Source organism: Oncorhynchus mykiss, chromosome 16, assembly GCF_013265735.2.
Source record: "Oncorhynchus mykiss isolate Arlee chromosome 16, USDA_OmykA_1.1, whole genome shotgun sequence".
In the NCBI taxonomy this organism is placed as follows: domain Eukaryota; kingdom Metazoa; phylum Chordata; class Actinopteri; order Salmoniformes; family Salmonidae; genus Oncorhynchus; species Oncorhynchus mykiss.
This window is the reverse complement of record NC_048580.1, coordinates 47,396,723-47,408,989: the sequence shown is the minus strand read 5'-3', so window position 1 is coordinate 47,408,989 and position 12,267 is coordinate 47,396,723. Positions and strand designations below refer to the sequence as shown.

The 12,267-nt window shown below is 46.8% G+C and overlaps 1 protein-coding gene across 1 annotated transcript; it reads right to left on the bottom strand.

Annotated features, from left to right (window-relative positions):
- Nucleotides 1–6,579: 6,579 nt before the first annotated feature.
- Nucleotides 6,580–8,104, bottom strand: LOC110492908 (urotensin-2-like). The gene is made up of 4 exons (XM_021567370.2): nucleotides 7,809–8,104; nucleotides 7,166–7,291; nucleotides 6,999–7,042; nucleotides 6,580–6,878 (listed from the first exon to the last, which is right to left on the bottom strand). Exons 1-4 carry the CDS (start codon nucleotides 7,912–7,914, stop codon nucleotides 6,765–6,767), a joined length of 390 nt encoding a protein of 129 aa, XP_021423045.1. The 5' UTR covers nucleotides 7,915–8,104; the 3' UTR covers nucleotides 6,580–6,764.
- Nucleotides 8,105–12,267: the final 4,163 nt, after the last annotated feature.

Genomic DNA, 12,267 nt, shown 5'->3' with positions numbered 1-12,267 from the left:
ATTCAGTAGACTAGAATGTGGCAATAAAAACGCATGTGGTATTTTACCTCAAGTCGCAGTTGATAAGGCAATCTTACCTCAGATACTGTCCAGGCAGTAAATTCAGATTCAAATTCAGAAAACTTTTAATGTCCTCAATGAGGCTATTCATTTTTCACTAATCACAATACATACAGATGAAAAATACATATGGAAAAACAACAGAATAGCAAAGGATGATTACATGTCAGTAGGCTGGATGAGTACAATTTCATATAAATGTTGATTATACTACATGTACAGGTTAATGTGTGATTAGTCCAACATCTGATTTAGTTGCATTATTGCATTCGGAATAAAGCAATTTCTGGCTTTTCGTTGTCTCTACTTGCGGCCAGTTGGAAGCTAGGGGCTAGAATTCAAGGTGGGGGAGGTGGGAAGAGTCAAATGCAATTTTGTTTTCTTTCTGGGGGCTCTGACTAGATAGAGAGATGACAGCTCTTGCTATTGCTGCCCCAATGATTTCCCCTCAAAACCTGACTATCTTACTCAGCCGATTTTTCTGTGTGACCTTGGCCTGTCCCAAACTAGCCCGTCAGGCAGTCAAGCTGGTGCCAGGGGGGGTCAAAACTGTGGATGAACTAATCCACAGAGGTCCCACGTACTATAGTTCTGAGTCACTGGAGTAATACAGTCAATGTCCCCACTGATGACTGCAGTTCTCAGGTCCAGGATGGAGAAGGAGAATAGACTGTTGTCTAATGGAGAGATGATGAAGCTGGGAATGCTGACTGTTGGTGCTGTCCCTCTGGATATGTGATGGCAAGCCGTTGCAGACCGATTCAAAGACTGAACTTATCCTGACTCAAATCTTGTTTATGGACAAGGTTGACATTAAACAAGGTTTCTGGCTTAATATGTCATGGAACACAGTGCTTAGTCTATTAGAACTGCTTAATTAAATGGATTATTGGCTGTAGCTTGTGTAAAGACGTTACATAGGAAAAAAACTTCCTCTCCCTCCAAACTCCCCCCTCCTCTCTTAACTCCCTCCCATACTCCCCCCTCCTCTCTTAACTCCCTCCATACTCCCCCCTCCTCTCTTAACTCCCTCCATACTCCCCCCTCCTCTCTTAACTCCCTCCATACTCCCCCCTCCTCTCTTAACTCCCTCCATACTCCCCCCTCCTCTCTTAACTCCCTCCATACTCCCCCCTCCTCTCTTAACTCCCTCCATACTCCCCCCTCCCCTCTTAACTCCCTCCATACTCCCCCCTCCTCTCTTAACTCCCTCCCAAACTCCCCCCTCCTCTCTTAACTCCCTCCCATACTCCCCCCTCCTCTCTTAACTCCCTCCCAAACTCCCCCCTCCTCTCTTAACTCCCTCCCATACTCCCCCCTCCCCTCTTAACTCCCTCCCGTACTCCCCCCTCCCCTCTTTACTCCCTCCCATACTCCCCCCTCCCCTCTTAACTCCCTCCCATACTCCCCCCTCCTCTCTTAACTCCCTCCATACTCTCCCCTCCCCTCTTAACTCCCTCCCATACTCCCCCCTCCTCTCTTAACTCCCTCCCATACTCCCCCCTCCCCTCTTAACTCCCTCCCATACTCCCCCCTCCTCTCTTAACTCCCTCCATACTCCCCCCTCCTCTCTTAACTCCCTCCATACTCCCCCCTCCTCTCTTAACTCCCTCCATACTCCCCCCTCCTCTCTTAACTACCTCCATACTCCCCCCTCCTCTCCTAACTCCCTCCATACTCCCCCCTCCTCTCTTAACTCCCTCCATACTCCCCCCTCCTCTCTTAACTCCCTCCATACTCCCCCCTCCTCTCTTAACTCCCTCCATACTCCCCCCTCCTCTCTTAACTCCCTCCCATACTCCCCCCTCCTCTCTTAACTACCTCCATACTCCCCCCTCCTCTCCTAACTCCCTCCATACTCCCCCCTCCTCTCTTAACTCCCTCCCATACTCCCCCCTCCTCTCTTATCTCCCTCCATACTCCCCCCTCCTCTCTTAACTCCATCCATACTCCCCCCTCCTCTCTTAACTCCCTCCCATACTCCCCACTCCTCTCTTAACTCCCTCCATACTCCCCCCTCCTCTCTTAACTCCCTCCATACTCCCCCCTCCTCTCTTAACTCCCTCCATACTCCCCCCTCTTCTCTTAACTCCCTCCCATACTCCCCCCCTTCTCTCTTAACTCCCTCCCATACTCCCCCCTCCTCACTTAACTCCCTCCCATACTCCCCCCCTTCTCTCCTAACTCCCTCCCATACTCTCCCCTCCTCTCTTAACTCCCTCCCATACTCCCCCCTCCTCTCTTAACTCCCTCCATACTCCCCCCTCCTAACTTAACTCCCTCCAATACTCCCTCCCATACTCCCCCCCTTCTCTCTTAACTCCCTCCCATACTCCCCCCTCCCTTTTTACTCCCTCCCATACTCCCCCCTCCTCTCCTAACTCCCTCCATACTCCCCCCTCCTCTCTTAACTCCCTCCCATACTCCCCCCTCCTCTCTTATCTCCCTCCATACTCCCCCCTCCTCTCTTAACTCCATCCATACTCCCCCCTCCTCTCTTAACTCCCTCCCATACTCCCCACTCCTCTCTTAACTCCCTCCATACTCCCCCCTCCTCTCGTAACTCCCTCCATACTCCCCCCTCCTCTCTTAACTCCCTCCATACTCCCCCCTCCTCTCTTAACTCCCTCCATACTCCCCCCTCCTCTCTTAACTCCCTCCCATACTCCCCCCTTCTCTCTTAACTCCCTCCCATACTCCCCCCTTCTCTCTTAACTCCCTCCATACTCCCCCCTCCTCTCTTAACTCCCTCCATACTCCCCCCTCTTCTCTTAACTCCCTCCCATACTCCCCACCTTCTCTCTTAACTCCCTCCCATACTCCCCCCTCCTCACTTAACTCCCTCCCATACTCCCCCCCTTCTCTCTTAACTCCCTCCCATACTCTCCCCTCCTCTCTTAACTCCCTCCCATACTCCCCCCTCCTCTCTTAACTCCCTCCATACTCCCCCCTCCTAACTTAACTCCCTCCAATACTCCCTCCCATACTCCCCCCCTTCTCTCTTAACTCCCTCCCATACTCACCCCTCCCTTTTTACTCCCTCCCATACTCCCCCCTCCTCTCTTAACTCCCTCCATACTCCCCCTCCCCTCTTAACTCCCTCCGATACTCCCCCTCCCCTCTTTACTCCCTCCCATACTCCCCCCTCCTCTCCTAACTCCCTCCATACTCCCCCGGTCCCCTCTTAACTCCCTCCCATACTCCCCCCTCCTCTCTTAACTCCCTCCATACTCCCCCCTCCTCTCTTAACTCCCTCCCATACTCCCCACTCCTCTCTTAACTCCCTCCATACCCCCCCCTCCTCTCTTAACTCCCTCCATACTCCCCCCTCCTCTCTTAACTCCCTCCATACTCCCCCCTCCTCTCTTAACTCCCTCCATACTCCCCCCCTTCTCTCTTAACTCCCTCCCATACTCTCCCCTCCTCTCTTAACTCCCTACCAATCTCCCCCCCTTCTCTCTTAACTCTCTCCCATACTCCCCCCTCCTCTCTTAACTCCCTCCCATACTCCCCCTCCTCTCTTAACTCCCTCCATACTACCCCTCCTCTCTTAACTCCCTCCATACTCCCCCCTCCTCTCTTAACTCCCTCCCATACTCCCCCCTTCTCTCTTAACTCCCTCCCATACTCCCTCCCTTCTCTCTTAACTCCCTCCCATACTCCCCCCTCCTCTCTTAACTCCCTCCATACTCCCCCCTCCTAACTTAACTACCTCCAATACTCCCTCCCATACTCCCCCCCTTCTCTCTTAACTCCCTCCCATACTCCCCCCTCCTCTCTTAACTCCCTCCCATACTCCCCCTCCTCTCTTAACTCCCTCCATACTCCCCCCTCCTCTCTTAACTCCCTCCATACTCCCCCCTCCTCTCTTAACTCCCTCCCATACTCCCCCCCTTCTCTCTTAACTCCCTCCCATACTCCCCCCTTCTCTCTTACCTCCCTCCATACTCCCCCCTTCTCTCTTAACTCCCTCCCATACTCCCCCCTCCTCTCTTAACTCCCTCCAATACTCCCTCCCATACTCCCCCCCTTCTCTCTTAACTCCCTCCCATACTCCCCCTTCTCTCTTAACTCCCTCCATACTCCCCCCTCCTCTCTTAACTCCCTCCATACTCCCCCCTCCTCTCTTAACTCCCTCCCATACTCCCCCCCCTTCTCTCTTAACTCCCTCCCATACTCCCCCCCTTCTCTCTTAACTCCCTCCCATACTCCCCCCTCCTCTCTTAACTCCCTCCATACTCCCCCCTCCTAACTTAACTCCCTCCAATACTCCCTCCCATACTCCCCCCTCCTCTCTTAACTCCCTCCCATACTCCCTCCTCCCCTCTTAACTCCCTCCCATACTCCCCCTCCCCTCTTAACTCCGTCCCATACTCTCCCTCCCCTCTTTACTCCCTCCCATACTCCCCCCTCCCCTCTTAACTCCCTCCCATACTCCCCCCTCCCCTCTTAACACCCTCCCATACCCCCCCTCTTTGCTCCCTCCCATACTCCCCCCTCCCCTCTTAACTCCCTCCCATTCTCCCCTCTGCCCTCTTTACTCCCTCCATACTCCTCCCCTCCCTTCTTAACTCCCTCCCATACTCCCCCTCCCTCTTTTTCCCTCCCATACTCCCATACTCCCCCCCATACTCCCCCTCCCTCTTTTCTCCCTCCCTCCCTTGCTGTCTTTGCCTCTCTCATAGCTTTTAGAGCTCCTCCAGTCAGTGGGCTCTCTGGTGCCAGCAGGTGAAGATGGGGCCATGCTGGAGCCAACCAGTGAGGATGATGCATGGCACAGTGCTTAGCAGAAGAGAGATCTCCCAAGGCTGGGTGTCTCTATATACAAAAGGCCTTTCTCTAGCAGCAGGTCAGAAAGACAAACATAACAACAAATAATATTAATGCTGTACTTGTATTATGTAATGTGTACTTGTAAGTGGTCCAACCACCATGCATATTAAAGAGGATCTTGATTTTAATTACTGTTAATGACTCTCTCTCTCTCTCTGTCTCTGTTTCTCTGTTTCTCTCTCATATTCTCTCCTGCTCACAATCTCTCTCTCTCTTAGAATGTCTCTTTCTCCTTCTCTCCCTCCATTCTTCCCTCCACCTCTTCACCTTTCTGTTGTCCAGAAAGTCTACAACAAAGTCTCAACCTGCTTTTCATTTGTTTCCCTTTAAAAAAAAACATATCAACATATACAGTCAAAGGACAACAGACAGACGCACACAAACATCAACGACATCACACCCACCCAGACCCACATGTTCCCTCTGCATCTATCTCCAGTGCTTGTAAGACTCTATGCCGTATGGCCTCAAATGCTGTTCTGTTTTTCTCTATCGCCCACACATTTTCAATATTTAAATATTAATGCATTTGATTCTTCCACTGTCTTAACGATGAAGGATCATTTGATTCCCAGTTCTTAAGTAAATGGGTTTTTTTTTTCAAAATGATTGACGAGAAAAGTATGGTCCAACCTATTGGGTATCTCACCGCACCGTCATATACCATGTCTTGAGATATGCAGATAGACAGATTCAAAGTACATTTACATTGTAAAACTCCTGACAGACAACTTTCCACTTTCTAGCTCCGCCCATAACTTATGGACTTTAAAGCAATCCCAGAAGGCATGAATTATTGAGTCATTGTTCATTTTGACTCTGCCTTTGTGCTGTAGAATTGGTGAACTTTGTGTATTGTATAATAAATGATATACATTAGTTCATACCGGATTAAGCGTACATTTTCGTTACCTGTCATTTTGTTAGTTGTGTTCCAACACTCCATCTTGTGTCAACATCAGTTATTTTTGAGTCTTGGTTCCAGTAGTTTATATCTGCTTTTCCAATGGAGTGGATGGACTGTTTCCAGGATCGATGGACTGCCTTGCAACACAATGAGATTATACCTCCGTATCATTTACTAATTCATCTGATATTCTACATATCTGCTTCTCAGAACTACAGTAAACAGTAGGACTTATTTGCATGTCTTCTACACTGAACCACATACACTTATGATTGAAATAAAGACTAATGTAGATATTATCCCATGTTCTTCTTACATCTCTTTTCAATTATTATTTTGTCACATGAGACGGTGCGTAATTGCATTTGGTAGTTCAATGAGTCATTGAATGTCGAAAAACAATTCAAATCTCTTTTAAAAACAGACATTTTTTCGGGGACCAGGCATCCAACCAGAAGCTTTTCCAAATAGATGATTTTATTTCTGTTGAATATACAGCCATTTAGTTCTTCATCCTGCTCACGTTGCAACATCAAACAGTTATATTTTAAACATACAGGCATGACAGGGAAATATAGAGAACAGCATCAAAACTAAACAGTCCTCAACCCTACTGTAGAATATAGCAACCTGTGGGATATCGATTCAGTCCATCACTGTCTGTGTGCAGCATCCGTGTATGTGTGCCTTCCTGTGTGCATTCATGTGTTTCTGTGTGTGTGTGTGTGTGTGTGTGTGTGTGTGTGTGTGTGTGTGTGTGTGTGTGTGTGTGTGTGTGTGTGTGTGTGTGTGTGTGTGTGTGTGTGTGTGTGTGTGTGTGTGTGTGTGTGTGTGTGTGAATCTACAAATGTGCGTATGTGTATGCTTTTTCGTGTGCAATAGAGGGGTTGTGTCTCAGTACAAGCCCCATCGCTTTGTCATAGTGTACGGTGGGAATGCATTTCGCTAAGGACGGTTGACTGTGTCAGACACAGTACTTCCAGAAACACTCTGAGTTGCCTCCTCTCTTTCTGAATGGCTTCCTGATGCCAAAGAAGCGACTGACGGGACTTAGGTGACTCTGTTTCTCCAGCAACACCTGAAACAGAGAAGAATTACAGCTGTAGTACTTCATGAGTCATGAAACAGGTGTTCCCAAAACAAAACATGATCGTTTCTCAATATATGCGTCTTATCGTCTATTAGTTTAAAAACTCACATCTGTCTTCATCTGTCTTGGTAGTAGTCCAGCTGCACTGAGACCTGAGGGAGACGAAGGGTGAGAGAGGATGTGTTGTAATATTTCTCTTGAATTGAAGCATCACAGACTATACATTTATGATGTAACTGTTGAGGCAGGAGTCCAACTAGTTTGTGTGATCTCACCATCTCTGCTCAGCTCTCCAGACAGTAAGGATGAGTATCTGAGTCCAGGGCCAGACTGGGGCAGGTATGTCTGCTCAGAGAAAGACAGCTCGTCTGGACTACCTGCACCACCATCCTCCAGAGATACTGAGCACAGAGAAAAACACAGTCAACACACAGTCAGCATACAGTTAACACACAGTCAATACGCAGTCAACACGCAGCAATCTAGTCTAGATGTACACTCTGGCTCTTCACTCTCCACTGAATAATCGATGATAAGGGTACAGTTGTGTTTATGTTAGTCCAACCATGATGATTAATGACTAATAACTAAGAAGCAGCGATGGCATTGATGGCATTAAAAGTGAATGGAACATTGCCACCATAAGCAAACATCATATTGCACATTCGATATTAACATTGCGACAGTTCTCAGACACAATCAACCAGGTCTCAAAGCAATTATACCATAACAGAAGGTCACTGATTACAACTTGTTTGTAATCCTCAAGATTGAAGTTTAATTAAGACTCACACAGGCCTTAATTACATATGTGACTATTGAACTACTCTGCCTAATAACCTCATTGTACAACAGCCGTTCCCAGCAGCTTGGCCTGTTGAGGAGTATGTTTATAAGGGTGGAGAATCTGGTACTCACCAGGACCCAGGTAGGGCATCTCTGCAGAGTCTGTGATGGGATGGGCCAATAGCGAGCTGGAGGCTACCAGCAGGAAGGTCCATGATAGGAGCAGGTTACACATCATCTCCACTGGCCAGTTGTGTCTGGGTTTTCTGGGTGGGTGATGGGTCCTCCTGAGGTCTGGAGAGAGTGGTCTTCTCTCTGCTCTGTCCCCCAATAGGTTATATACCCCATCGACTGCCCCCACTCCACCTCACGTCCCCATTCCGTCCTTAGTGTCACCACAATAGGGTGACTACCATAGGCCCATCTGATCTCACTCTCTCTCTCTCTCTCTCTCTCTGTGTATGATAAATCAACATCCAGTCACTCAGGTGAGTTATTGGGAACTATAAAAAGGACCGTGGGTCTACGCGTCAGGGCCAAAGACGTATTTTACCATCCCGGTGGATTGATTGACTAGTTTTACTGAATCTGTAAATTGGATTTGCCCAGGTGTTCAGAACACCCTCCTCTCATCTGCCTGTGGAGGGGGATCAGGTGGATAGACTAGGGCAGACAAATGGCTGTTTACTTGATTAATTAATCAACATGCTCTGTGACTCCACATCCATCAAGTTAGCCGACTCAATGCGTGACTGGCAGGCTTTATGGAATAGCATTTAGCTCCTTCACCCCAGCTTCCTATCCTAACACAGGACTCGGTGGTTGCTGTTCAATGCATTGAAAGCAGTTAGTGGGAAGTTATATAGGGGAGAGTGGGGTAAGGTGAGCAAATTTTTACATTCAGCATAACTCCATCAAGGGAAATATAGTACTCTTTCTAACAAAGATATCTACATATACAGTCGGAAGTTTACATACACTTAGGTTGGAGTCATTAAAACTCGTTTTTCAACCACTCCACAAATGTCTTGTTAACGAACTATAGTTTTGGCAAGTTGGTTAGGACATCTACTTTGTGCATGACACAAGTCATTTGTCCAACAATTGTCTACAGACAGATTATTTCACTTATAATTCACTGTATCATAATTCCAGTGGGTCAGAAGTTTACATACATTAAGTTGACTGTGCCTTTAAACAGCTTTAAACAAACAAATTATGGAATGGTTTAGAAGCTTCTGATAGGCTAATTGACATAATTTGAGTCAATTGGAGGTGTACCTGTGGATGTATTTCAAGGCCACCTTCAAACTCAGTGCCTGACATCATGGGAAAATCAAAAGAAACCAGCCAAGACCTCAGAAAAAGAATTGTAGACCTCCACAAGTCTGGTTCATCCTTGGGAGCAATTTCCAAACGCCTGAAGGTACCACGTTCATCTGTACAAACAATAGTACGCAAGTATAAACACCATGGGACCACGCAGCCGTCATACCGCTCAGGAAGGAGACGCGTTCTGTCTCCTAGAGATGAACGTACTTTGGTGCGAAAAGTGCAAATCAATCCCAGAACAACAGCAAAGGACCTTGTGAAGATGCTGGAGGAAACAGGTACAAAAGTATCTATATCTACAGGAAAACAAGTCCAATATCGACATAACCTGAAAGGCCACTCAACAAGGAAGAAGCCACTGCTCCAAAACAGCAATAAAAAAAGCCAGACTACAGTTTGCAACTGCACATGGGGAAAAAGATTGTACCTTTTGGAGAAATGTCCTCTGGTCTGATGAAACAAAAATTGAACTGTTTGGCCATAATTATCATTGTTATGTTTGGAGGGAAAAGGGGGAGGCTTGCAAGTCGAAGAACACCATCCCAACCGTGAAGCACGGGGGTGGCAGCATCATGTTGTGGGGGTTCTTTGCTGCAGGAGGGACTGGTGCACTTCACAAAATAGATGGCATCATGAGGTAGGACAATTTTGTGGATATATTGAAGCAACATCTCAAGACATCAGTCAGGAATTTAAAGCTTGGTCGCAAATGGGTCTTCCAAATGGACAATGACCCCAAGCATACTTCCAAAGTTGTGGCAAAATGGCTTAAGGACAACAAAGTCAAGGTATTGGAGTGGCCATCACAAAGCCCTAAACCTCAATCCAATAGAAAATGTGTGGGCAGAACTGAAAAAGCGTGTACAAGCAAGGAGGCATACAAATCTGACTCAGTTACACCAGCTCTGTCAGGAGGAATGGGCCAAAATTCACCCAACTTATTGTGGGAAGCTTGTGGAAGGCTACCTGAAATGTTTGACCCAGGTTAAACAATTTAAAGGCAATGCAACCAAATACTAATATGTAAACTTCTGACCCACTGGGAATGTGATGAAAGAAATAAAAGCTGAAATAAATCATTCGGCAATACTGTTATTCTGACATTTCACATTCTTAAAATAAAGTGGTGATCCTAACTGACCTAAAACAGATAATTTTTACTAGGATTAAATGTCAGTAATTGTGAAAAACAGTTTAAATGTATTTGGCTAAGGTGTATGTAAACTTCTGACTTCAATATGTCAGGATGTTGTGTATTCCTGGAAGTAATCAGAATTCATGTAAACATGGCTTGTCCGGGTATAGGGTACGTTTAGCCGTGGGACAAGGTAAATTAAGCCTTCTACACATTTCTGTACTGAATGAAATATTACCACAATCACAATCACTTTTTTGTCTTTTAATAATTTGAATCATATTTTAACACTGGCTTAACACCAAACAAATGCTTTGTGCTTTTTTTTAACACTTTGAACATAGTCCAAGCTGGTAGTTACGTCATGTCCCAGGGATAATGCCTTGCATTACGCCTGGGAAGAAAATTTGCTCAACTTGCAATTGGCTCAACCATTGGCTCAACTTACCCCATGGCCATTGGCTCAACTTACCCCATGGCCATTGGCTCAACTCACCCCATGGCCATTGGCTCAACTCACCCCATGGCCATTGGCTCAACTTACCCCATGGCCATTGGCTCAACTTACCCCATGTCCATTGGCTCAACTTACCCCATGGCCATTGGCTCAACTCACCCCATGGCCATTGGCTCAACTCACCCCATGGCCATTGGCTCAACTTACCCCATGGCCATTGGCTCAACTTACCCCATGGCCATTGGCTCAACTCACCCCATGGCCATTGGCTCAACTTACCCCATGGCCATTGGCTCAACTCACCCCATGGCTATTGGCTCAACTCACCCCATGGCCATTGGCTCAACTTACCCCATGGCCATTGGCTCAACTCACCCCAAGGCCATTGGCTCAACTCACCCCATGGCTATTGGCTCAATTTACCCCAAGGCCATTGGCTCAACTCACCCCATGGCCACTGGCTCAACTTACCCCAAGGCCATTGGCTCAACTCACCCCATGGCTATTGGCTCAACTTACCCCAAAGCCATTGGCTCAACTCACCCCATGGCCATTGGCTCAACTCTCCCCATGGCTATTGGCTCAACTTACTCCATGGCCATTGGCTCAACTCACCCCATGGCCACTGGCTCAACTTACCCCAAGGCCATTGGCTCAACTCACCCCATGGCTATTGGCTCAACTTACCCCAAGGCCATTGGCTCAACTCACCCCATGGCCATTGGCTCAACTCACCCCATGGCCATTGGCTCAACTCTCCCCATGGCTATTGGCTCAACTTACTCCATGGCCATTGGCTCAACTCACCCCAAGGCCATTGGCGCAACTTACTTAATTAGCCCACACAGGATGCACTTTCATGCTAGGTTTAGGACCTCATATTGAAGTGTATAGAGACCCCAACTGATTTCTAGAACAATCTTAAAGGTATCTATCTACTTTAGATACAAGCATCATGAAACCTCTTAACATAATGAATTCATTTAACTTGGTGAAAATGTTTTTTTCGACCTAACTTACCTCTTTTTGGTATAATATTTGATCTAATTATTTATTTTGTGTATGGTTTCCTAGAAACAAGGGTGGCTTACTTTACCCCTTTGGCTCAACCCACCCCACTGTCCACTCCATGAGGATTGATGTGTTTATGAATATCAGTCAGTGTTACTCTCTTGGTGGAGGTGTCATGTTACTGTCTCACATTGGATTATTTGGACTATTCATCAAGGGCCCGCCCGATTCAGATTTAGGAAATGAACTACGGTTTTGATTTAAGCACTTCTCAGTATTTTGGTATTCAGACTTATACCGGTGGCTCCCTTATGCACACTGAGTGTGTGACAATAAAACATCCCTTTCTTCTTCTTTTTTTAACTGCTGAAAACCCTCCCACTTGCCTTCCAACAGATTTCCTCATGGAGTTTTCATTTAATGGGGTTTTCAGTACATGTATCAAAAGCCATCACTTTAAATACAGTGTGTAGCTTTAATTCAAATTTTCTCGAACAGACTCAATAATATATAGAGAGAACGGGTTTAGCAGAGCGTCTGCTAAATGACTCAAATGTAATCAATGAAAGAAAGCCATCAAAATATAGGCATGTGCATATCTCCGTTTCAGCAGCAATTGGTAGATTCAAAAATGCTCTAATCTTGTAGATTATTTA

Excerpts from the sequence above, each read along its gene's own strand:
- LOC110492908 (XM_021567370.2), bottom strand. The coding sequence starts at position 7,914 with ATGATGTGTAACCTGCTCCTATCATGGACCTTCCTGCTGGTAGCCTCC. Across the intron at positions 7,043-7,165 it reads TGGAGAGCTGAGCAGAGATG|GTCTCAGTGCAGCTGGACTA; the intron begins GTGAGATCACAC and ends CGTCTCCCTCAG. Across the intron at positions 6,879-6,998 it reads CAAGACAGATGAAGACAGAT|GTGTTGCTGGAGAAACAGAG; the intron begins GTGAGTTTTTAA and ends TCTCTGTTTCAG.